This window comes from Ceratotherium simum, chromosome 7, assembly GCF_057802395.1.
Source record: "Ceratotherium simum simum isolate JZ-2026a chromosome 7, ASM5780239v1, whole genome shotgun sequence".
NCBI lineage: Eukaryota > Metazoa > Chordata > Mammalia > Perissodactyla > Rhinocerotidae > Ceratotherium > Ceratotherium simum.
Window position 1 is genome coordinate 31518734 of NC_141906.1, and position 27641 is coordinate 31546374.

Sequence of the window (27641 nt, forward strand, 5' to 3'; positions counted from 1 at the left end):
TATGAATCAGGGTTCCCCAGAATTTTTTTGGTCCCGGGGTCATGCTATTTTGGTGATGGCTGCTTTGACATCCTTGTTCCTCAGTGTGTAGATGAGAGGGTTGAGGACAGGTGTGAGAATGGCGAACACCACATTGCCCATGATGTGGAAGTCGAGGGGCAGGTCAGCCCTGTAGGCCACGTAGGCTATGGCAATGGATGAGTAGTAGGTGCCAACCACCAGGAGGTGGGAGCTGCAGGTGGAGAAGGCTTTCGAACGTCCTTCTCGGGAGCTGATGTGAAGCACTGAGGCCAGGATGTGGGCATAGGAGAGAAGGACCAGGAGAAGGGGCAGGAAGGATACCACCATGGCGATGCAGAAGCCCATGAAGGTCTGGGGAGTGGTGTCAGAGAAGGAGGCCTGGACCACAGCCAAGTGGTCACAGAAGCAATGGTAGATGTGAGCAATGTTGTGGAAAGCCATGTGGGAGGTCTGCACCACTGCTGGGATGGGCAGGAGGAGGGCGCTGAGCCAGGCACTGGCTGCCAGTGCAACGTTGGTCTGTGGGGTCATGAGGACAGGGTAGTGCAGTGGGCGGCAGATAGCCACATAGCGGTCATAGGCCGTGACCACCAGGATGAAGGCTTCAGAGCAGGAGAAGCTGTGGAAGAGGTACATCTGCAGGAAGCAGGCAGGGAAGCTGAGGAAGCGGTCCCCAAGCAAGAATAGGGACAGCATCCTGGGGATGGTGGTTGTGGTGCAGAGGACGTCCAAGGCCGAGAGGTTGATCAGGAAGAAGTACATGGGCTTGTGGAGGCTGGGCTCTGCCACCACAGCTACTAGGATCAGAGCATTCCCCACCAGAACGAGCAGATAAAGGATGAGAAAGACAAAGAAGATAAGAAGGAAAAGGGATTTTGGCAGGAAGGGAATGCCCAAAAGGTAGAAGATGGTAGAGGAATCCTCTGATCCATTACAGGCTATAGTCTCCATGGTGGGTTAAGCTGGATGCCCAGGAAGTGGGTAGTGGAAACATCTGGGAACCAGGCACATCTGGAAACCAGGACAATCAGTGTTTCTGGAATTAGAATCACATAATGATCACTATATAATTAATTTATACACATTTATTTATGACCAACTCTAGAAGACAGATGATGGGCTCTGTCTTCATCCTATCCCAAAATTTCCTCTTTCCTTTTTTAGTTAAGTATAGAAAAAGTACCTACAATATACAAAACCATGTGTTACATGCTGGGTATGTAGTAGACAAGTCGAACAAGACAGAGAAGCTCTCCAACCTCATGGAGCTGAAATTCTGGTAGTAGAGAAAGACAGTAAGCAATGAATCACATAATTATTTAATTGCAGTTGTGTAAAGTGTTATGGAAGAACTTCTGCTGATCCTCTTTTCCATGTCCCACATGGTCCTTTTGGGGATATCACATCTCCGAAACCAGGCCCCCAAGTTTCTTTCTCTTTTGTCATTTACTTTAAGTTTTTAAAAAGTGACATCTTTGTCACCACGTTGCTAGGGAGGGCTGATTTCTCCAAGGTTTACAGCAACATGCTGTCTTCTCACCATAATTACCAACCAGGGAATGGTTCCTTTCTCTCTTGTTTGCTTGGTGCAGTGGTTCTGCCTGTCTCCATCCGATCTGGGGACTCCGTATCCTGTCTCCGGATGTGGGGCTCTTTGTCATGTTACAATGAAGGGAATAACACTGAAAATGCTCTTGGTGGCAAGAGTCATTCCTGATTGGAGTCTGAACTGATAATGACTTCTCCCACAATTGGCAGCAGTGGAGAATCCAAGACAGTATCTGTGTTACTCCCTTGAACTTGCCTCCCTACCGGCTGCTGCAGCTCACCAGGTGCTTCTGTTTAACCACCGCATGGCCCCCACCCAGCAGGCTTCCCTAGTCCCTGCTCAGAAGTGACCTGGGGAGGCTTGGGAGGCATTGTTGATGGAGATCTGCTTGCAATAGCTGCTCAAAGGCAAAAGAACTCCTCCCAGAGGAACCAGAGGGAGTGTTTTCAACCCACAGACGGGGGACCTTTGAGCTGAGGGAGTACTGATTCTCCCTCCGCTTTGGACTTGTCCCTTGGGACTAAGTGACCCCAGGCAAGTCCATGTTGATATTGGTATTGATATTGGTCTCGTTGATCCTGATGATTCCATGAGCAGTGTCCCCGTGATTTTCCTAGAGTCACCTCTAATTTCTCTCTCATCTCAAAATGCCTCACATGTATAAAATCACCAATGTGAAAACTATAAAAAACTTTTTTTATTTTCAAGTCCAACCAGTTTCCTCCCTGAAGGTCAGAGACTGAGCATAGAAAGGGCAGGGGCTTTCCAGGTGCCACAGGCAGCTGGTTGCAGAGCCACCACCAGAGCTCAGGTCTTTAATTCCCAGACAGAACTCTTTCTTTTATGCCGTGTTTCCTGGAGAATCCAGAAGTTCAAGTTTTCAGGGGAGAAAAAGTTAGGACAAAGTTTTTCTATTTCTCTTTCTGTTTTTTCATAGATAACATTAGACGAACCTATATTTCAGATTTTTATCTGAGTCTCCTTATGGCGAGTACCAAATCAAGAATTGGTATCTGGCAATGCAAATCCTCCTTTTGAATAATGTTCCAGAAGTCATCCCCCAGGACCTAGGGAAAGAGTGAACCTGCTTTGTCCCAAATTGAGGAGGTTATCCCTCAGTTAACCAGAACCCCATCCCAACAAATTTGGTCACGGTTTTTTCTCACACCCAAAGGCTGTGATGCAAACTGCACTGCCCTGGACACTTCCGCTCTCAGAGAGGCAGTCACGGCTGATGGTCCCTGGTGAGGCAGAGTAGGGGAGTCTGAGGGGCAGAGACGCAGAAGGCCAAAGCCAGAGGGGCCCCAAGAGGCCAAAAGTCCAGCTGCCCCTCTCCTCCCTCCTCCATCCCACCGCTTTGCAGATGGAGGGAGGGATGCTGAGACCCTAGTGGAGAGGTGGCACATGGCTTTTCACTGCCAGGAGGTGAGGGACTATCCCACAGGCAGACCAGGCACGTGCTGGGTCACCAGCAAAGCAGGGGCACCAAAAATACTTTCTGAAAGAATTCAACATTTGCTGTTTCAAAGCACCATTCAACTAGCCCATCGTAGGAAATGTCTGAATTTGGCTGGACTCTCTTACACTTATTTTACAGCTTAGGGTTCTTGTTTTACTTTGAATTACATTCTACAGCTGATCGATGCAGCCCTGTGCTTAGGGCCTAAAGGGGACTGTTTCCCAGGGCACAGAACTTACGCCAGCAGGTTCTCCCGGTCAGGATTGTCTACACGCCAGTTGCAGTGCTGCTGGGGGACAGAGAAAGCCAGAAAGACCAATCATCCTAGTGTCCAGCCTGACGCCGTGTTTTCTGTACATCATCTCCTCCCGTCTTCCAACCCTGCCAGGGAGAGGTTGTGCTTCCTCCACAAATGAGAAACTGAGGGTCAGTCCGAGGCCACGGCTGGAGGCTGTTCTGGAGCCAGTCTGCTGTGCAGAGCCCCGCCTGGCAAGCAAGAGTCCTGGCTCCAGGACCAGCTCTGCCCCTCGCTGGCTGTGACTTTGGGCCCCTGACCTTGGTTTCTCGTCTGTGCAGTGAGGGGTTTGGAGGAAAAGATCTCTGAGGGGTTTCCAATTATGTGAGCCCTTTTCTGAGGGTCCCTCTGTGTTTGCAGAGCAGATGTCATATGGTCCAGGCCCAAAGGGAGAGGACGATGGCTCTCCCACCTGGTGATGCCTGCTGCCAGCCGGGTTCTTTACCTTCATTATGTCATGTGGACCTTCATAGTTAAGTGTGTGGACTTGTGAGTCAGAAAGGACCGGATTCCAATCCCAGCTCCTACCCCCAGATGTGTGACCTTGGGAAAGGACTTTCCCCTTTCTGAGCCTTTTCCCCTCATCTGTGACCTCCTAGGGTTGTGAGTCTTTACAAAGAGAATGCTTAAATGACACTTACACAAGAACCTGGAACACATAAGAGCTCAAGTGTGCTAGTGTTTCCAATGGTTACTGCTGCCATCAGCTTTGCTTTCCACTGGGAAGGCCTTAGTCAAGATTATTTGTATCCCACCTGTGAGCACACCCCTGGTCCAGACCTGCCAGGATATGTCCAAGGTCCAAGGTCCCACAGCCCACGTGAGCACAGCCAAGCTGGATCCTGGGCTCCTACCTGTTGTGCACACCTGGTCAGTTTTCCTGATCCTTGGCCCAGGTTTATAGGCCCTGGCCTCCCTGCCCCTGTCTCCCCACCCCAGCTTTCTCTGCCTATCTCTGGACACTCCATCCCTAGCCCCACTTACCTGTTAAGCCTGGTACACACTGGCATCTCCTGTGGTGTCTCCATGTGAGGCCTTGTTGGAGGCTGAGCCATGGCCCATTAAACCCTTGGGCCCCTCCTTTCAGGAAGGCCTCCTGGGGTACCTTCCTTCAAGGTGGTGCTCTCCTGGGGTACTGCACCCACCATCCCTCAGGGATCAACTCCCTGGCATCTCCTAGATTATATATGGGGGACAGGGATAGGATTTGTCCCTAGGCTTTGCTGATAATGAGAAGGGTATCATTAACAGCCCTCAAGGGCTCAGCACTTTACACAATGGTGTCGGCTTCGTTCTCATTATGAGTCTGACTGATATCCATGGGATAGATCATCTTGTCTACCTGATTGGCCTACTCTTGCTGATTTTGGAGAGCTCTTTCTCCCATGGATACCCTTTGTAAATAGTCACATGGGATACAAGTATCTTCACAATTTGCGCCCATTCTGAGAGGTCTATCACCCTAACTCTTCTCCAGACTTCCTCTTCACCAGTCCTCTTATCTTTTCTTTTCAAGTTCCTTCATATTCAAGCAAAACCATTAGCTGTTGCTCATAATCTTGTATAGATCCATACCTCTTTCCATTTCACCTTCCAGGTGAGCTGAACCTACCAGGCGAAAAACCAGATACACAGCCAAGTGTTCTGCCCACTGACAGGATTTACCTTCTCATTGATCCTTCAAGGCCCTCCTGAATGGGGCTGTAATCAGCAGTAGTCCACTTTTTGATGGTCCCATCACAGTTTGAGGAACTATTTGTAAGTCAGGCCTAAATTTTTCTCTTCTTGAGGGATTTGATTATAGGGAATTTCCCATGAGGCCTTATGCTGGGTTGATGGAAAGGTGTCAATGTATCAAGACTGTGTGTCATGGGAGTCTGAGCCACCTGCTCAGGCAACTTACGTGTGCCTCCAGGATCTGCTTGAGCTAATATACCATTTATTACTTCCACTTATGATGGGATGTTTCTGAACATATCCAATTTTATATTTTGCTTGTTCAAATTAATACCCAGTTCATAAAGGACAGCTTAGGTCTCATAGTCATTTAGGGTTCCCTCATCAGGCACCCTGATCAGTCTGTACCCGGAATAGGAACTATTTCTTTTCTTTTTTTTTTTTTTTTGTAAGGAAGATCAACCCTGAGCTAACATCCATGCCAATCGTCCTCTTTTTGCTGAGGAAGACCGGCCCTGGGCTAACATCCTTGCCCATCTTCCTCTATTTTATATGGGACGCCACCACAGCATGGCTTGACAAGTCGTGCGTTGGTGCACGCCCGGGATCCCAACATGCGAACCCTCGGGCCGCCTAAGCGGAGCATGCACACTTAACCGCTGCGCCGCCAGGTTGGCCCCAGGAACTATTTCTTAAGAGGAGAATAGTTATCTGCAGAAAAAAGCATGAGTCCACTCCAAAATCCTAGAGACTGCACTGTGATTTGCCTATCAATAGTGTATGTTACCTCAAAAATTCAAAGAGAAGTTTTAAGTTTTGGCTATGACAGAGAAGCTTGTTTGAGACTAACCTTCTTGCCAAAAATAACTGTAAAAGCTGGACAAAATATGTAAAATAATCAGATAAGGCTTCAGAAAGCACCTGATGGCAGGCCTTGAAGGACCACAGCCCTTGAGAGAAGGAAGGCTCATGAGGTGAGTTCCACATGACCCCAGCCTTTTACCTGCGGGCATTTACCAATTTACAGGACAAGAGAATAGAGCCCAGTTAGAAAACAGAAGTCTTACTAGGCTGAGGAGATATGGGTTGGAATTCAGGTTACCAAAGTGACTGGAACTTAAGGGAAAAAATCCTGGAGAGGTGGGTACTGCAGAGAAGGAACATCAAATTCTCCTCAAGTAATTGCCTGACTCTAAGGTAGTCATGTACAGGGAAAGACTTGCAGAATCCAGAAAAATATATCAGCTGGGAGGCTACAGAGCTGCAGAAATATTCTAGCAGCCACACGATGTTGGAGAGTCAAGAAGTTGACACTCAAGCCCTGTACAAGAGGATGGGCCTTGGTAAGTAGTCCAGGATTACAGTTGAGTCTCTGGAAATGCCAGGCTTTAGGATTAAGGGCTATTCCTATATGTAAGAGTCAAATTGAAATAGACGAGATATAGCCTAGCCTACAACAAGCAAGGATGATCCATTGGTACTCTGTTTGCTAGAAGAATACAACCCTTTCTGGAGGATGATAAATCATCCAGAGCTTTTAAAATTTTTCATCTTCAATGCTCAGTATCTAATCAAAAAGTATGAGGCAAGGTTAAAAAAAAGACCAAATGAGGAAAAAAAAAGAGTAGAAACAGAGACACAGGTGATTCAGATACAATTATCAGCCAGAAACCTTAAATTAACTATGATTAATATATTCCCCCCCAAACAGAGAGAAAGATAGACAAAATATAAGAAATGAAGAATTTCAAGAGAGAATTAGAATCTATAAAAAAAGAATGAATGAACACTCCAGAACTGAAAAATATTTATGTGAACCTAAGAACATTTTGGTTGGGTATAAATAGGAATGGATGAGTGAACTGGAAGACAGATTAATAGAAAATATCCAAAGTGAATCACAGAGAGAAAAACTAGTTAAAAATAAAAAAGAGTGCAAAACAGCGTGGGACTTGGTCACAGTTCTAATACGCATGCAATTCAAGTCCCAGAAGAAGACAGGAGAGAGAAGGATGGAGAAAAAATTTGTACAGAGACAATGTCTGAGAAATTTCCATAACTGGTGAAAAAAAGTCAACCCACAGATTTAAGAAGCTCAGCAAATCCCAAACCAAAGCAAACAAAACAAACAAACAAACAAAAAACTCCCACAGAGGAAACACACTGCATCATAGTCAAACTGCTAAAAGTTAAAGTGAAAAACTAAAAAATAGCCAGAGAAGGTAAGATACTGTTCTTTTAACGTAGCCACAATGGGACTGATAGCTGTCTTTTCAATAGGAACTACGGAAGCCAACAGGCTGTGGGATGACACCTTTATCGTGCTAAAAGCAAAAGCCTCCTAGCCTAGAATTCTATATTCACTGAAATATCCTATAAAAATAGGATTCATACTAAAGTCTCTCAGCAAAGTGTAGGATACAAAAGAACATCCTCAGCCTGATAAAGGGCATCTATGAAAAACCCACAGCTAAAATCATATTTAATGGTACAAGACCGAATCGTTTTTACTCTAAAATCAGGAAGTAGAGAGCATATCTTTTCTCACCACTTTTATTCACCATTATGTTGGAGGTCCTAGCCAGTGCAAAAAGAAATAAAAGGCATATATATTGGAAAGGAATAAACGAAAGTCATTATTCATAAATGATATGATCATATATGTTGAAAATCCTAAGGAATCTATAATAGCTACCAGAATTAATAAGTACGTTTAACAAGATAACAATATACAAAACCACTATAAAAAGTATCTATTTTATTTCTATATACAAACAATAAACAATTGGAAATTAAAATAAAAGATACCATTTATGATGGCATCAAAAAACATAAAATACTTGGGTATAAATTTAACAAATTACATGCAAAACTTGTACTCAAAATTATAAAACTGCTGAGAAAAATTGATCAAGAACTAAAGAAATAGAGAGATAAACCATGATTATGGATTGGAAGATCCAACATTGTATAGATGTCAAATATGCCCAAATTAGTCTATAGAATCAATGCAATACCCATCAAATACAAGCAGGTATTTTTGTGGAAATTGAGAAGCTGATTATAAATTTACATGGAAATACAAAGGACCTGGAAGAGCCAAAACAATTTTGAAAAAGAAGAATAAATTGGGAGGACACATGCTGTGTGATTTTCAGGATATCCATATGGAAAAAAGTGACACTTGATCCTTACCTCGTATCATATACAAAAATGAATTCAAAATGGCTCATGAACCTAAATGTTAAAAACTACAACTATAAAACTTCCAAAAGAAAACATGGGAGAGAAATCTTTGAAACCATGGGGCAGGCAAAGATTTCTTAAATAGGATCCTAAAAGCATGAAATATAAGAGAGAAAAAAGTGATAAATTAGACTTGATCAAAATTTAAAACTTCTGCTCTTCAAATGACATCATTAAGAAAACTAAAAGGCATGCCAAACACTGGGAGAAAATAGTATATATATGACAAAAGACTTGTATTCAAAATATAAAAAGAACTCCTACAACTCATTAATAAAAAATAACCCATTTTTAATGGTCAATAAATATGAACAAACACTATAAAAATGATATATTAATGGTCAACGGACACAGGAAAAGATGCTCAACACCATTAGTCATCATGGAGTACAAAAGAAACCACAATGAGCTACCACTATATACTCATTAGAATGTCTAGAATTAAAAATACTGATAATATCAAGTGATGGTGAGGATACAGAGCAACTGAAATGATAGATAATACATTGCTTGTGGGAATAGAACACTTTGGAAAGCAGTTGCAGAGTTAGTTTTAAATTAAACTTACCGGGCCAGCCCTGTGGCTTGGTGGTTAAGTGAGTGCGCTGCGATGCTGGCGGCCCGGGTTCGGATCCCGGGTGCGCATTGAGGCACCACTTCTCTGTTCATCCTGAGGCCGAGTCCCACATACAGCAACTAGAAGGATGTAGCTACGACACACAACTATCCACTGGGGCTTTGGGGGGAAAAAATAAAATAAATAAAAAAATGTTTAAAAAAAAAAAAATAAATTAAACTTACCATATGACTCAGCAATTTTACTCCTAGGTATTTCCCAACAGAAATGAAAGCATATCTCCATACATATGTATAGAATTGTCCTTGGAAACTTTATTTATAATAGCCGAAAACTGGAAACAAACCAAATGCCCAACAACTGGTGAATGAATATGTATATCCATACAATGAAATAATTCTATAATAAAAAGAAAGAACTACTGCTACATGCAACAACATGGATGAACTTTTAAAACATGCTGAGCAGAATCCAGCGCAAAAAAGTATATACTATATGATTCCATCTATATGAAACTCTAAAAAAGACAAATCTAATCCATAGAGACAGAAACTAGATCAGGGGTTGCCTGGAGCCAAAGTTGAGACGGGAAACTGACTGGAAATGGGCACATGTGAACTTTTGGGTTGAGGGAGATAGTCTATTTCTTGATTATGGTGGTGATTCTGGGGGTATATGCATTTGTTAGAATGCATCAAATTTTATACTTATAATACGTGCATTTTATTATTTGAATTTTATACCTCAGTAAAGTTGATTTTAAAAAACTATGTCTAGAGGGGAAAAAAAGAGGTAAAGTAAAGAAGTTAGAGGCGTTTTTAGTCTGGGTTGTTGAGCGGCCACGGAGAGAGTCAATGAGACTCCAGGGATGGAATGCCAATAAGGTAAGAGTATGTGGTGATGAGGTGACCTATTTGACTATCGCCTGTAGTCTTTGGGATTATGTTCCTACCAAGCAAAGGCAAAACTTTGATGAACCTGGTAGTTGTTGCCTAGAATAATTTCACGGGAATAACGAATGTCCACATAAAGGTGAAAGTAGATAATTTCTTACAGAGTGCAACTGAAAAGCTCCAATATTAGACTGGCCAACTGGAAGTAAATAAGGAACTATAGACCTGTGTGGGATGCTGTAACAGGGAGAACAGATGCGCAGTCCAGAACATGATCACAAGCATTGTCAAATTGCAGCCTGAGTTCATTTCCCAAATGCAGTGTGTTTTATGGTCAATGTTAATGTCTTAATTAGCAATCTGACAATTGGAATGTGGATTTCCAAGAAGAGTTAGAGGAGTTGAGAACACTTGACACTTTCAGCCTGTCTGAAACATAGTCTACTCTGCTCTCCCAACTCACTCACTGGATAAATGTGTAATTTTTCTCCTTAGGAGGCCATTTCAGGAGCTATGGTTGTGATGCAAAGGTGAAAGGGTGACAATGTGCAAGGAAATTTTAGGGAAGAAAGGTGCCCGTTGCCCCATCCCAACAGTTTATTTTTCTTCAGGGTCTGCGACATTGGCCATTAAGGAAATGACAATGGCTATCCAATTGTTCTAGCACCATTTGTTAAAAAGACTTTCCTTCCTCACTGAATATTCTTGGTACCTTTGCTGAAAGCTTTTGACCGTGTGGGTCAATTTCTAAACTTCTTCTGTACCATTGATCTATATATCTATTCTTATGCCAACACTCTACTGTCTTGATTAATGTATAATCAAAACTTTATAGTAAGTTTTAAAACTGAGTGGTACATATTTTCTTTAATTCTTTTTAGTAGTGTTTTGTGGTTTTAGCTTACAGGGCTTGCACATATTTTGTTAAATTTATCCCTAAGTATTTCCTATTTTGGATGCTATTGTAAGTGGTATGTTTAAATTTTGATTTCTGACTGTATGAAAAACATTCAGCTATCGTAACACTTAATGGCAAGGGACCGAATACTTTTAAGATCAGGAACAATGCAAAGATGTCTGCTTTCTCTACTTCTACAACATTGTACCGAAAAGTTTAGCCAGTGCAATGAGGCAAAAAAAAAAAAAAAAAAACTAAGGGCATACAGTTTGGAAAGGAAGAAGTAAAACAATGAAGTAAAGAAAGAGTATTCTTTAGCAGTAGAAAGGAACAAACTATTCATGCATGCAATAAAATGGGTGAATGTCAAAAACATTATGGTGAATGGCAGAAGCAAGGTATGTTCCATTTATATGAAATTCTAGAAAAGGTAAAACTAATCTACGGTGCCAAAAACCAGATCAGTATTTGTCTAGGGACAGGGGTGTAGAGGATTGACTAGGAAGAGATGCAGTGGAAACATTTGGGGGTGATAGAATATTCTGTATCTTGATTGGGGTGGTGGTTACACAGTTGTATGCATTTGTAAGATTCTTTGAACCATGAACTTTAGATAGATATATTTTGCCTTGCATATAAATTATACCTTGATATACTTGATAACAAACAAGTTACCAGTTTATATTTGAATTTACCTGGCAGTTTTACAACTGGCTTGTCAGAATAATAAAGAAATGAAGAGTGTTGCACGTGGAATAAATTCAGGTAAACTTAAAATCATTTTTTCTTACTTTTAATTGCTTCAAAAGATAACTGACTGTCTAAAGCAAAAATAGTAGCAATGTAATGTGTATTTATAATATATATTAGAGTAAAAGATCTGACAACAACAGCACAAAGGATGAGGGAGAAGTATACCGTTGTGAGATCCTTAGACTGTATGTAAAGGTAGACTCTAGTTAATTAAGAATGTGCATTGTAAACCCTAGGGCAACCACTAAAAAGTAGTAAGTCAAAAGAGGAGATAATGTGGAATCACAAAACCCCAAAATGCTTAAGAGAAGGCAGAAGAGGAGGAAAAAAGAAACAAGAAACAGATGGAACAAAAGAAAACAGCTAGCAAGATGGTAGACTTTAATCTAATCATATCAATAATGACACTAAATGTGAATGTTCTGAACACACCAGTTAGAAGACAGAGAATGTTAGATTGGATTAAAAAGCAAGCCCTAACTGTATGCTGTAGAAGAAATCCCTTTAAATTTAGAGATACATATAGGTTAAAAGTAAAAGGATGGAGAAATATGTACCATGTAAACACTAACCCAAAGAAAGATGAAATAGTTATATTAATATCAGAAAGAGCAGATTTCAGAGCAAAGGAAATTATCAGGGATAAACAGGGACATGAGATAATCACTAAGAGTTCAATTATCCAAGAAGACAACAATCCTAAATATGTCTGCTCCTAACAACAGAGCTTCAAAGTACATGAGGCAAAAACCGATGAAACTGAGAGAGAAATAGACAAATCCCCAATTAAAGTTGGAGACTTCAATAGCCCCCTCTCAGGAACTGATAGGACAAGTAGACAGAAAATCAGTTACGATATAGAAGGCCTAAACAGCACTATCAGACAACTAGACCTAACTGACATTAATAGAATACTCCACACCACAACAGCAGAATACACCTTCAAGTGCAGATGGAACATTCACCAACATAGACCATATTCTGAGCCATTAAATAAACCTCAAAAATTTTTAAAGTATAGAAATTATACAAAGTATATTGTCAGACCATAATGGAATTAAACTAGAAAACAATAACAGAGATATGTTGGGAAAATCCTCCAAATATTTTGAAATTAAACAAAACACTCTAAATAACCCATGGATCAATTAGGAAGTCTCAAGGGAAATTAAAAATACATTTTGAATGGAATGAAAATGAAAATACAACGTATCAAAATTTGTAGGAAATTGCTAAAGGAGTAGCTAGACAGAAGTTTATAGAGTTAAATACATTGGAAAAGAAGAAAAGTCTTATATCAATGATTTAATCTTCCACATTAGGAAACTAGAAAAAAAAGATCAAATTAAACCCAAAGCAAGTAAAAGGAACAAAAATTATAAAAGAGCAGAAATCAATATAATTGAAAACAGAAAAACAACTGAGAAGAATCAATGAAACTAAATGCTGATTCTTTGAAAAATCAATAAAATTGAGGTGTATAGATATACATTTATAGCCAGATTGACCAAGAAAAAAATAGAAGACACAAATTACCAATATCAGGAATGAAAGAGGGGAAAAACATTAAAAGGATAAGAAGGGAATATTACAAACAACTCCATGTCCATATTCTGTAATTTGGATGAAATGTACAAATTCCTTGAGAGGTCAAACTACCAAAACTCATTCAAGAATAAATAGATAACAGAAAAATTCCTCTATCTATTAAAGAAACTGATTGTAGCTAAAAATTTCCCTAAAAGAAAATTCCAGGCACAGGTGGTTTCATAGGAAGGTTCTACCAAATATTTGAGGAAGAAATAATACTAATTCTATACAATGTTTTCCAGAATATAGAAGAGGACTCGAGAAAACTCCCCAACTCATTTTATAAGACCAGCCAGGGTTAACCTAATTCCAACCCAGACAAAGCAATTACAAAAAAACTACAGACCAATATCCCTCATGGACATAGATGCAGAAATCCTAAGCAAAATAGTCACATGTCAAATTCAGCGATATATTTTTTTTCCCCCCAAAGCCCCAGTAGATAGTTGTATGTCATAGCTGCACATCCTTCTAGTTGCTGTATGTGGGACGCGGCCTCAGCATGGCCGGAGAAGCGGTGCGTCGGTGCGCGCCCCGGATCGAGCCCCGGGCCGCCAGCAGCGGAGTGCACGCACTTAACCGCTAAGCCATGGGGCCAGCCCCCAGCAACATTTAAAGAGGATAATACATCACAACCAAATGGAGTTCATCCCAGAACACAAAATTTGTTCAACTTTCAAAAGTCAATCAATTAAAAGCCCATCATATTAACAGACTAACAGAAAAATGTCCTTAAATATAAACCTAACAAAATATGTATTAAAAATACTATAGGCTAAAAAATACAAAACACTGATGAATAAAATCAAAGAAATTTTAAATAAATGGAGAGGTGTACCATGTTGATGGATTGGAAGACTCATTATTGTTAAAATGTCAGTTGTCCCAAATTTGATATGTAGGTCAACAAAATCCCAATCAAAACCCGAGCACGTTGGTTCCAAAATTTATATCAAAAGGCAAAGGAACGAAAAGAGTTCTAAAAAAGAATAACAAAGTTGGAGGATTCACACTACCCAACTTCAACATTAACTATAAAGTTACAGTAATCAAGACAGTGTGGTATCAGTGAAAGGACAGACATATATATCAATGGAACAGAATAGAGAGCCCAGAAATACACACAAATATAGTCAACTGATATTTGACAAAAGGGCAAAGGCAATTTAATACATAAAGAATAGGCTTTATAACAAATAGTCCTGGAATAACTGGGTGAGCATATGTAAAAAAAATGAATCTCAACCTAAACCTCACACCTTATCCAAAAATTAACCCAAAATTGTTCATAGACTGAAATGGAAAGTACAAAATTATAAAACTTCTAGAAACTTCCTGTTTTCCATAGGGCAAAATCTGTATGATCTTTGGTCACAGGTATTTAGATGGGATATCAAACAGTGTAATCCATAAAGGAAAAATTGGTAAGTTGGACTTTATCAAAATCAAAAACTTTTGTTCTGCAAAACACACTATTAAGAGAAGGCTAATACCAGCCACTGACTGGGAGAAACAAGTTGCATATCACATGTCTGATACAGGATTTGTACCTAGAATATATAAAGAACTCTTAAAATTCGACAGTAGGAAAACAATCCAATTAAAAATGGGCAAAAGATCTGAACAGACCTCTCCAAAGAAGATATATACATGGAAAATGAGCACATGAAATATGTTTAACATCTTTAGTCATAGGAGAATGAAATTAAATTAAATTACAACTGCAATGAGATACCACTACATACCTATTAGAATGGCTAAAATTAAAAAACAACAAAAACTAGACAACACTAATTGCTGGCAAGGATGCAGAACAACAGGGACTCTTGTTCATTGCTAGTGGGAATGGAAAATGGCATAGCCAGATTGGTAAACAGTTTATAGTTTCTTATTAAGCTAAACACACACTAACAATACACCCAGCGATACCAGTCCTAGGTTAATAAGTTATGTTGATATCATTTGTCCACTGATATGATGTGGCAAGGACACATTACCTCAGTCCAACCAAAATTCATAACCTCAGTGCATTCATGATAAAATGTCAGACATTCCACATAGAGGAATATTCTACAAAACACCTGACTATTACTCTTTTTAAAACTTAATAAGCTTTAATTTTTAGAACATTTTTAGGTTCACAGCAAAATTTGAAGGGGAATCTCCATATATTCCCTGTCCCCACACACACCCAACTTCCCCCACTGTCGACATCCTGCACCATGATGGTACATTTGTTACAATCCATGAACCTACATGACATAACATTATCACTCACAGTCCGTAGTGTACATTAAGGTTCACTCTTGGCATTGTACATTCTATGGGTTTAGACAAATGTATAATGACATGTATCCACTATTAAAGCATCATATGGAGTAGTTTCACTGCCCTAAAAGTCCTCCGTGCTCTGCCTATTCATCTCTATCTCCTATGCCCTAACCCGGGGCAACCACTGATCTTTTTACTGTCTCCATAGTTTCGCCTTTTCCAGAATGTCACATAGTTGGAATCATACAGTATGTAGCCTTTTCAGATTGGCTTCCTTCACTTAGCAATATGCATTTAAGTTTACTATTACTCTTCAAAAGTGTCAAGGTCATGAAAGACAAGGACAGACCAAGAAACTGTCAGTCAGCTAAGGAGACATGACAATTAAATGTAACGTGAGGGCCGGCCCTGTGGCTCAGCGGTTAAGTGCGTGCGCTCCGATGCAGGCTGCCCGGGTTCGGATCCCGGGCGCGCACAGACGCACTGCTTCTCCGGCCATGCTGAGGCCGCGTCCCACATACAGCAACTAGAAGAATGTGCAACTATGACATACAACTATCGCCTGGAGCTTTAGGGGAAAAATAAATAAATAAAAAATTTAAAAATAAATAAATAAATAAATAAATGTAACGTGGTATCCTAGATTGGATCCTAGAATGAAAATGGACATTAATGGAAAAACTGGAGAAATTTGAATGAAGCCTGAAGTTTAGTTGATAGTATTTACCAATGTTAATTTCTTAGTTTTGATAAATGTACTGTGGTTATGTAAGATGTTAACATTAGAGGAAGCTGGATGAAGGGTAAACAGAAACTCTCTGTGCTATCTTTGCAACTCTCTGTAAATATATCATTTCAGAATAAAATGCTCAAAATAAGTCTGGTTATAGAAATATGTAATTTATATCTAATCTATTTTAAGGAAGTAAAACTATAATATATGATATAGTTTTTAAAAGACTTCTCAATGTGATTTAAGATGTTGTCATGATTTTTCTTGTTCTTATATCCCTCTCAGGATGGATAGTCAAAGCCCTGTTGTTGTTGTTGTTGTTGTTGTTGTTGTTGTTGTTGGAAAAGAACAAAATGCTTTATTACTCAAAGTGTTGATGAGATTACCAGACAATGGGTATTCTTATAAATTGTTGGTAGAGTATAAACTGGCACATTCTTTATGAAGTGCAATTTGACAACATTTAACCAAATTTTAAGAAAAGAAACATGCACACTGTTTGACCTAGCAAATGCAGTTCTTTTTTTTTTTTTAATTGTGATAACATTGGTTTATAACATTATATAAATTTCGGGTGTACATCATTATATTTCGATTTCTCTTTAGGTTGCATCATGTTCGCCACCAAAAGACTAATTACCATCCATCACCACACACGTGTGCCCAATCATCCCTTTCGCCCTTCTCCCTCCCCTCTTCCCCTCTGGTAACCACCAATCCAATCTCTGTCTCTTTGTGTTTGTTGTTGTTTTTATCTCCTATTTATGAGTGAGATCATATGGTATTTGACTTTCTCCCTCTTACTTATTTCACTTAGCATAATACTCTCAAGGTCCATCCATGTTCTCACAAATGGCCAGATTTCATCCTTTTTTATGGCTGAGCAGTATTCCATTGTGTATATATACCACACCTTCTTTATCCATTCGTCCCTTGATGGGCTCCTAGGTTGCCTCCAAGTCTTAGCTATTGTGGATAATGCTGCAATGAACATAGAGGTGCATGTATCTTTATGCACTCGTGTTTTCATGTTCTTTGGATAAACATCCAGCAGCAGAATAGCTGGATCATGTGGTAGTTCTATTCTTAATTTTTTGAGGAGTCTCCATACTGTTTTCCATCTTGGCTGCACCAGTTTGCACGCTTACCAGAGGTGTATGAGAGTTCCCTTCTCTCCACATCCTCCCCAACACTTGTTATTTCCCATCTTGTTGATTATAGCCATTCTGACAGGCCTGAGGTGTTATCTCATTGTAGTTTTCATTTGCATTTCCCTGATAATTAGTGATGTTGAACATCTTTTCACGTGCCTGTTGGCCATCTGTTTATCTTCTTTGGAGAAATGGCTGTTCAGATCTTTTGCGCATTTTTAAATTGGATTGTTAGTTTTTTTGTTGTTGAGTTATATGGGTTCTTTATATATTTCGGATATTAACCCCTTATCAGACCTATGGTTTGCAAATATCTTCTCCCAATTGTTAGGTTGTTTTTTTGTTTTGTTGATGGTTTCCTTTGCTGTGCAGAAGTTTTTAGTTGGATGTAGTCCCATTTGTTTATTTTTTCTATTGTTTCCCTTGCCCAGTCAGACATGGTACTGGAAAATATGCTGCTAAGACTAACGTCAAAGAGCGTACTGCCTATGTTTTCTTCTAGAAGTTTCATGGTTTCAGGTCTTACATTCAAGTCTTTAATCCATTTTGAGTTATTTTTTGTGTGTGCTGTAAGACAATGGTCAACTTTCATTTTTTTGCTTTTGGCTGTCCAGTTTTCCCAACACCATTTATTGAAGAGACTTTCCTTTCTCCATTGTATGTTTTTGGTTCCCTTGTCAAAAACTAATTGTCCATAGATGTGTGGGTTTATTTCTGGGCTCTCTATTCTGTTCCATTGATCTGTGTGTCTGTTTTTGTGCCAGTACCACACTGTTTTGGTTACTATAGTTTTGTAGTATATTTTGAAGTCAGGGAGTGTGATACCTCCAGCTTTGTTCTTTTTTCTCTCAGGAGTCCTTTGGCTAATCAGGGTCTTTTGTTGTTCCATATAATTTTAAGATCTTTGTTCTATTTGTGAAAACTGTTGTTGGAACTTTAATAGGGATTGCACTGAATCTACATATTGCTTTAGGAAGTATGGACATTTTAACTATGTTAATTCTTCCAACCCAAGAGCACAGAATATCTTTCCATTTCTTTGTGTCTTCTTCTATTTCTTTCAACAATGTTTTGTAGTTTTCAGTGTACAGGTCTTTCACCTCTTGGTTAAGTTTATTCCTAGGTATTTTATTCTTTTTGTTGCAATTGTAAATGAGATTGTATTCTTAATGTCTCTTTCTGCTACTTCGTTAGTGTATAGAATGCAACTGATTTTTTTTTTTTTGTGAAGGTCAGCCCTGAGCTAACATCCGTGCCAATTCTCCTCTTTTTGCTGAGAAAGACTGGCCCTGGGCTAACATCTGTGCCCGTCTTCCTCCACTTTATATGGGATACTGCCACAGCATGGCTTGACAAGTGGTGCCTTGGTGCGTCCCCGGGATCGAACCCGGGCCACCAGCAGCGGAGTGCGCGCACTTAACCGCTATGCCACTGGGCCGGCCCACAACTGATTTTTGTATGTTGATTTTGTATCCTGCAACTTTAAAGTCTTAATTTATTATTTCTAAAAGTTTTTTGGTGGATTCTTTAGGGTTTTCTATATATAAAATCATGTCATCTGCAAATAGTGATAGTGTCACTTCTTCCTTTCCAATTTGGATCCCTTTTATTTATTTATTATTTTTCTTGCCTGATTGCTCTGGCTACTGCTTCCAATACTACGTTAAATAAGAGTGGTAAAAGTGGGCATCCTTGTCTGGTTCCTGTTCTTAGAGGTATAGCTTTCAGTTTTTCACCATTGAGGATGATATTAGCTGTGGGTTGTCATATATGGCCTTTATTATGTTGAGGTACTTTCCTTCTATACCCATTTTATTCAGGGTTTTATCATACATGGATGCTGCATCTTGTCAAATGCAAAACACTGTTTTTAAAGTCGCTTGTAATTTTCTGCATGGTCATGCCATTAATTTGATAGACAGCCAGGGTCAAGTGTTTCTATTTATTTTAAATATGGGAGAATTTTTTTCTTTTTGATTTCTTTTAATTATCTAAAAACTGTACATACATCTAAAGTCACACTACATTTAAGTTCATCTTGCTTCCATTTCTGTCCTCTCCTTCTCCTTATAGGTAACCATCTTTATTAGTTTAGGGGTTTAATCCTTCTAGTTTTTTCTGAAATTTTAAGCAAATTATCTCCTTCCTTACCAAAACACTGTTCTGAAGCTTAGTTTTTTCAGTGAACAGCATATCCTAGAGATGACACAATACCAGGATACAGAGAACTTCATCATTTCTTCTTTATAGCTGCACTGTATGTTTTTATAGTTTGTTCAAACAGTCCCCTATTGACGAGTGAGTAGCCTAATGAATTATTGCTGGTGTATCTTTGGGATAAAAAGGAGATTGCTGGGTAAAAGCCATTGTAAATGCGTATGTGCTTTTGTTAGGTATTATGGTAGTGCTGTACCAACTGCATTCTCACAAGCTAGTTATGTTTTTCCATATGAATATTGTCAAAATATTGGATTTTTCCTAATTTGATTAGGTGAAAAATGGAATTTCAGTATGGTGTTAATTTTTATTCTTTTAATACAGTAGACTGAATACCTTTCCATTGTTTAAAGACCATTGCATCTTTTGGTAATCTGTCTCTTCATGTATTTTGCCCATTTTTATCTTGGAAAGATAGATTTTTTTTCTTCTGAATTTTTAGAAATTCCTTTTTTATATATTATGGACACTTGCCCCTTCCCATGATATGAGTCTTATTTGTTTTTTGACTTTGTTTATAAAGGTTTTTTTGCCATGCAGATTTTTTTATTTTAAAAAGTAGTGAAATTCTTAAACAACTTAGGTGGTAAATTTGGATTACTAAGTAGTGAAATTCTTATAAAACTAAAGATTTCATGCGAAGATTAACATTATTCCATTGCACCAGAGTAAAAGCCCTGGACCAAAGTATGAGAACCACTGTTGGAGCTGTCCACTCAACTGAATTCTTTTCCCATTCTATATTCATTAATTTATTCATTCAACAATATTTCTTGAATTCCTCATCTGTGCTAAGAGTCCTGAGAGCAGAATTAGCTGCATCTGAAGTCAAGGGCTCCTATTCCAGACTGGGTCTTGAGACATGTGATTTTGGCAATGGCTGCTTTGACATCCTTGTTTCTCAGAGTGTAAATGAGAGGGTTGAAGATTGGTGTGAGAATAGCATATGCTACATTGCCCATGATGTGGAAGTCGAGGGGCAGGTCAGCCCTGTAGGCCACGTAGGCTATGGCAATGGATGAGTAGTAGGTGCCAACCACCAGGACGTGGGAGCTGCAGGTGGAGAAGGCTTTTGAGCGTCCTTCTCGGGAGCTGATGCGAAGCACTGAGGCCAGGATGTGGGCATAGGAGAGAAGCACCAGGAGAAGGGGCAGGAAAGACACCACCATGGCGATGCAGAAGCCCATGAGAGTCTGGGGGGTAGTGTCAGAGCAAGAGGCCTGAACCAGAGCCAGATGATCACAGAAGCAATGGTAGATGTGAGCAATGTTGTTATACACCATCTGGGAGGTCTTCACTACTGCTGGGATGGGCAGGAGGAGGGCAGTGAGCCAGGCACTGGCTGCCAGTGCAGCATTGGTCCTTGGGGTCATGTGGACAGGGTAGTGCAGTGGGCGGCAGATAGCCACATAGCGGTCATAGGCCATGACCACCAGGATGAAGGCTTCTGAGCATGTGAAGCTTTGGAAGAGGTACATCTGCAGGAAGCAGGCAGGGAAGCTGAGGAAGTGGTCCCCAAGAAGGAATAGGGACAGCATCTTGGGGACAGTGGTTGTGGTGAAGAGGATGTCCAGAGCAGAGAGGTTGATTAGAAAGAAGTACATGGGCTTGTGGAGGCAGGGCTCTGCCACTACAGCCATCAGGATCAGGGCATTACCCATAAAGATGAGAAGATAGAAGAGGAGGAAAATAAAAAACACAAGGAGGAAGAGGGACTCTGGCAGAGAGGGAATGCCCACCAGGTAGAACATCGGTGAGCCATCCACTGATCCATTACAGGTCATGGCCTCCATACTGAGACAGAGCTGGATTTCTGGCAGACGGGCAGCTGTAACATCTGGACACTGGGAACATCTGGAAACCATTGAAACAAAAGATTCTGGAACGAGAATTCTATAATGTTTACTCTATAGTTAATATAAGCACAATTATTCACAACCAACTCTAGAGGACTAATGGTGGGCTGTGGTATTGACTTCTGCCATGTGAACTCAAAAGTCCTACCTTTATTCTTTTGTCAAATATTAATTATTAATTAACTAATAACCTACCAAGTGGAAGTCATTATGCTGTATTCAAGTAATAAAGTGATGAAAGTGAAGAAGGCAGACAAAGTTCCTATTATCTTAGAGTTTACATTTTGTTGGGAAAATCAGATCTAAACAGTTGATTATTGAATCATGATTGTGAAAAGTGCTCTGGAAAGATTTATGCTGGTCTTCATCTTCAGTTCCGTGTTGTCTGGTTTGTAATGTCAGATCACTTAAATCAAGTCCTTAAGCTCATGCCTCTACTTTTGCATTCACTCAAAGTTCCACCATGTTGCTTTGGAGTGGCTGCTTTCTCCAAGCTTCTCTGCAACATACTGCTGCTTGCATACTTATCAAGCTTATTTCTGTCTTGTATACCTTGAGTAGTGGTTCTTCCCGACTCTATTTAAGCTAGATGTCTGGACTTCTGCTCCTGTGTAGGATGTAATAGGTCACAGTAGCCCAACACTTCCACTGCAACAACTAGGAAAACCTGAATAAATTACACAAATCACATTTTTAACAAATTGGAGAAACATGGGTGCAATAAGGATGAGATGAATTGGATGCCCAGGAAGAGGGACCCTCCAGAGTGAACTGACAATCATCAGCTCTTTTATTCTCTGGGAATATTTGATTTGGGGACCATTGTGTGGCTTGGACTTGGCTCAGGCAGAGAGACATGGGTGAGAGAAGAAGAAATCAGCAAGGCTTTTGGCAGTCAAAAAGAGCTTGCAAAACGTATTGGAAATTTAGGGCACTCTAAATATGTAACAAGTTTTCCCCGTTGGACATCTTCTGAATTTTGGGGATATGCAAAGGAGGCTGGGGAGCTAGATTGAAGTCTTCTAAAAGACAGAACAAAAGAAGGCTTCTAAAAGACAGATTCCATGATGCTTAAGAGATTAGAGGGAGGGGGCATGCCTCAAACACCCACTGGTCTTCCCCTCAAAACAACTTAAAGATTTTTGAAGCTCTGTATGTGTGTATGTCAAGGGGAGTGGTGCCTAAGGCCTAAGCTCAAAACCTCCAAAGGATATAAACAAATCTCCCACAATCTTTCAGGGATCAGGAGACGAGATGAGCCAGGCTATCGACCCAAGGCCCAGGATGTCCATACTTCAAGAATAAGAACAAACCAAAGTTACACTAAATCTTACTAAAACTGAAACTCAGCCCTTACCTAACTCAAGACTTGATTGGCTCAAGGCAATCAGCCCCTCACCCTACTTCCTAACAGAAGAAAGGGAGAGCTCTATCTGGTGAGAGATATCATCTACTATAAAACATGTTCAGCCCACAATAAAAAATTATTAGACATGCAAAAAGGCAGGAAAATGTGACCAACAATCACGAGGAAAAATACACAATAAAAGTAGACGTACAGATGATCAAGATACCTGAGTTACTAACAAAGACTTTAGTATAACTGTATTTTATATGTTAAAGAAAATAGAGAAAAATATTGACAAAATGGATTAAAAAATAGAGAATTTCAAAAGAAAATTGGAATCTATTTTTAAAAGAATCAAATGACCATTCTATAACTGAAATATCCCATATTTGAAATAAAGAAATCATTGGATAGGTATAACAGCAAACTGGGCACAGAATAAGACAGGTTAGAGACCTGGAAAATAGATCAATAGAAAATATCTAAAGTAAAGCCCAGAAATAGATGAAAGAGCTTATACTATATGATTTAATTGATATTAAATTCCCTGACAAGCAAAACTAATCTATGATGTTATAAATCAAAACAGTGGTTGCCTATGGAGGTGAAGATTGGCAAGAAATGGGCAAGAGTACACTTTTTGGGGTGATAGGAATGTTCTATATATTGAGTGGAGTGGTAGTTACATGGGCATTTATATTTATGACCACTCATTCAATTACACACTTAAGATCTATACATTATCTTCTGTGTAAATTTTACCTCAGTTAAGAAAATACAACATCAAGAGATAAGAAGGAAAGAAGTCTGGGAGAAGATTTTTTTATATTTTAATACGTGTATTAAAGGGTGCGTATCCAGCATATATAAAAAACTTCTACAAACCAATAGGAAAAAGACAGACAACCCAACAGAAGAATGGGCAAAAGATTTGAATAGGCACTTCACAAAAGAGAACAGCCAATTGACCAATAAGCTTATGAACAAGTGCTCAGCATCATTTGTCATCATGGAAATGTAAATTAAAACACAATATGATACCACTACATACTGACCAGAATGGCTACAATGAAAAGGACTGCCAAGTGTTGGTGAGATATGGAGTAACTGGTACTCTCATACATTGTTGTGAGTATGTAAAATGGTACAACTACTTTGGATAACTGTTTGGCAAAACCTTCTAAAACTTATGACCCAGCAATTCCACATCTTGACACATAACCAAGAGAAAGGAGTGCTTGCGTCCACCAAAAGACATGTATAAAAATGTTCATAGCCCTAGGTATATATCCAAGAAAATTGAAAACATATGTCACACAAAAACTTGTACACTAATGTTCATAGCGTAGTTGTTTATAATAGTCAAAAGGTGGAACAACCCAAATTTCCATCACCTGATGAAAGGATAAACAAAATATTGTATACCCATACAATGGAATATTATTCAGCCATAAAAAGGAATGAAGTACTGATACATGCTACAACGTGGATGAACCTTGAAAACATTGTGCTAAGTGAAAGAAGCCAGATATAGAAAGCCATGTATTGTATGATTCCCTTTATATGAGATGTCCAGAATAGGCAAATCTGTAGGGTCAGAAAGATTGGTGATTGCCAGAGACCAGGGGAAGAGGGATTGGGGAATGGTTGCTTAACGGATTTGGGGTTTATTTGGGAAGTGATGAAAATGTATTGGAATTAGCGGTAATGGTTGCACAACATTGGAATGTAAAAAAAACATTGAATTGCACACTTTAAAATGGTGACTTTTATGTGATGTGAATTTTATAGCAGCTTTTATTTATTGTCCCCAAATGAAAACAGTCCAAATGTCCATCGACAGCAGGATGGGCAAATTGTGGTATATTCATTCATAGTACATAGCCATAAAAAAATATGAACTACTGTTACATGCAACAAGATGTATGAAGCTCACAGTCATAATTTTGAATGAGAGAGACCATATCCAAAAGACCACATATTGTATGATTCCATTTAGTTAAAGAACAAAAATAGAAAAAATTAATCTATTATGATAGAGATCCTAAAAAGTGGTTATATTTTGGGGGCGATTACCTGGGTTGGGTTCAAGAGAGACTTCTGAGTTGCTGGAAATGTGCTTTAGCTTTAGCTGATTGACACCTATATATCTATATCTATGTTTCTATCTATCTATCATCTATCTATTTATACGTAATACTTGTGGGCTTTATTGTACCTGAGTTATACCTTAATTAAACAAACAGACAAGCAAGCAAACAAAAACTACTAAATGTCTTAAATCTCGCCTCTGTGTGTACAACTTCCTGTCGTATTACAATGAAAGGAATGGTAGAGGATGCCTTTTGGGGGAAGAGTGACTTCCTGATAAGAGTTGAAGTTAAAGGTGTGTTCTACCCAATGACAGAAACAGAGATTGGAGGGCATCCCTGTGTAATGTTGTGATATTTTCCCCCCTCTTAGCTGCTACTGCTATTCGGCAGGTGTTCCTGATGGAACACTTCACGTCCACTGGCATGTAGACTTCCCTAGCCCCAGCTAAGAAGGTACTACAGTAATCTGGAACTGTAGGACTCTGGGGAGCCATTGTTGCTATAGAGGAACAGTCTTCTTGTGACAAGTGCCAAAGGCAAAATGTTGTTCTCCCCTTGTCAAGGAAGGGGAGATGTGTGCTTCTATCAACCCACAGAACTGGAGGTCTTCAACTGGGGGAGGAAATGACTCCTCTACTACATTGTGGATGTCTCTCTGAATAAACAATCCAGGAGCAAGTCCATGGTCATGCTTATATCATTGCCTCTTCAACCCTGATGATTCTAAGATTACTCCCTCCCTGATTTTTCAAGGACTGTCCTGTTTCTCTTACTTTTGATAAAAACATCTCTCATGCCATTGAATCATAAAAATGCCAACCCTGGAGATGTCCAGCCAGCTTTTTCTTTTATAGACAAAAAGGGCAAAGGCTTGCCCAAGATCCCATGGCCAGTTAGCCACAGCACTACAACCAGAACCCAGGCCTCTGACTCTCAGACCAGGGCTCTTTCTCTATATCGTGTTCCCTGGAGAATCTGAAAACTTAAGTTTTCATGTGGGGACAGACTGGGGGCCAAGGTTTTCTCTTTCCTTCTCCATTTCTAAGCGGATATTGTCAGCAACAACTATAAATTTCAGTTTGTTCTTTAGTCTCTTAAGTGTGGTGGGTGGCCTGGTTCCCTGTTAGGGAGTGAAGGCTGGTAAAATGTCTTTCTAAAAGACGCCTGGAGCAGACTACTCCATTGTGAATGCTCCCTTGAAAGAAAAAAAAGTGTTCTAGAGGTTAGTCCTACCCAGGCAAGAAAGAAAACGGTTGCACCTCAACTTAAAAGAGTTAACCCTCAGCTAACCAGACCCAACCTGCCTAAGCCAATCACCAGGTTTTTCTCAAACCCAAGTTGGTGCCAACTACATTTTCCTGCATGTTGTTATAGCTCAGAAAAGTCGATTTTGGATTGAATGTCACTGAGGTAAGCTGAGTTAGGGTTTGAGGGCCAGAAATTCAGAGCCATTGAGTCCAGTTTTAACCCTCCTCCTCTGCCCCACTTCAGTTAAACAGTGGAGAAGACAGATGCTGAGTTTAAAGTCCAGAAATAGACAGTGTCTTCTCAAGGTCAATCAACAAGTTCATAGGAGAGGTGGGTCTTAGACCTGCTGTTCTGGCTCCTACCCAGTGTTCATAAGGATATTTCACAAGAGAAGATGGTTCCTTAGCCTGTCATTCAAAGCCCATCTTCTTGTAGCCTTATTTCTCCTTACTCTAGTCAAATGGCATCTTCTTGCTCTTCCCTGATCTTCTGCCAAACTCAGCTCAAGTATTCCCTCCTCCAAGAGGCCTTCGCTGGTCTTGGCTGGTGCAGGGGCCTCTTTTCTGGGCTCTTGCATTGTCCTGTGCTTTCCTTTTTCATCACTACGATCACACTGGGTTGTCCCTGTGTCTTTGGCTCCACTCGCAGGGCTGCAATGGGGCCCGACTGTTTTATTTAATAATGCACCACCACCCTCCCCAGGAGCTCTGTGCTCCAGAGACAGGAGCCAGAATGCAGCTCTCCCAACTGGCCTCATTTTGCTGTGAACCATAAAATTGGAATAAAGGGGCCATTAGTGATCAAATAGTTTTAGTCCAACCCCTTTCTTATACAGATGGGGGACAAAGAAGGGGGACTCAGAAACGGGCTGTGATTTGCCCAAGGTCAGGCAGTAAGTGGGTGACAGAACTAGAACTAGACTATCAGCAGGGCTGAATTACCTCCTTGAGCCAAGGATAACTCAGCACGGAGCCTGGGCTGCCCCACCTGCTTGGGACCACAGGACAGACCAACCAGGTGATGTTTATTTGCTCACCCCAAAGCACCGAAGCTCTTCGCTTTCCTAAACTTCTGTGTGGCAGAGTGGGCCGACGCAACAAAGCACGTGCTTAGGGTGCCAGCTAGATAGGAGCACCAAAAAATGTTTTTGAAAGAATTTAGAATTTGATATTTTTAAAAAACATTGTAGCATCATGATGGTAAAAATCAGAAACTTTCTGGACTTCCTTAAATTTCTCTTGTGGTTTAGATTAAATGACTTTATTTTGAATGCATGTTACAGGAGTGTTTTCAGTGCTTAAGGACACTGAAGGTATTGGTAGGGGACAGTTCCTTGGTCAGGAGTATCTACCAGCCAGTTACAGTGCTGGTGGGGGACAGAGAAGGACAGAAAAACCAATCATCCAAATGTCCAACCTGACACCGCACTTCATGACCGTCATCTTCTCCCACCATCCAACTCTGCCAGAGAGAAGCTATGCCTCCTCCACAAATGAGAAAAGGGTCGGAAAAGAACAGGCCCTTGTCCAAGGCTAGTGGGGGTGAGAGCAGAAGTTGTTCTGGAGACAGCCTGCCTCAAAGGACTGAGCCCTTCCTGGCAGCCAAGAGTCCTGGCTCCTGGATCAGCCCTGTCACTCATTTGCTGTGTGACTTTGGGCCCCTGAGCCTCAGTTTTCCCATCTGTAAAACGAGGGCTTTGGGAGAGATGATCTCCTCCAGCTCAATAAACATTTTTGAGTGTCCCCTTGGTGTTTGGCTCAGGGAGG

The 27641-nt window shown here is 40.2% G+C and overlaps 2 protein-coding genes across 2 annotated transcripts; both read right to left on the reverse strand.

The window, feature by feature from the left end:
• Nucleotides 1-39: 39 nt before the first annotated feature.
• Nucleotides 40-972, reverse strand: LOC101400717 (olfactory receptor 2AT4-like). The gene has a single exon (XM_014790226.2). It carries the CDS (start codon nucleotides 970-972, stop codon nucleotides 40-42), a length of 933 nt encoding a protein of 310 aa, XP_014645712.2.
• A 19170-nt stretch (nucleotides 973-20142) lies between these two features.
• On the reverse strand, nucleotides 20143-21123 carry LOC101400977 (olfactory receptor 2AT4). Its single transcript, XM_014790227.2, has one exon. The coding sequence runs from the start codon at nucleotides 21121-21123 to the stop codon at nucleotides 20143-20145; it is 981 nt and encodes a 326-aa protein (XP_014645713.1).
• Nucleotides 21124-27641: the final 6518 nt, after the last annotated feature.

Excerpts from the sequence above, each read along its gene's own strand:
- LOC101400717 (XM_014790226.2), bottom strand. The coding sequence starts at position 972 with ATGGAGACTATAGCCTGTAATGGATCAGAGGATTCCTCTACCATCTTC.
- LOC101400977 (XM_014790227.2), bottom strand. The coding sequence starts at position 21,123 with ATGGAGGCCATGACCTGTAATGGATCAGTGGATGGCTCACCGATGTTC.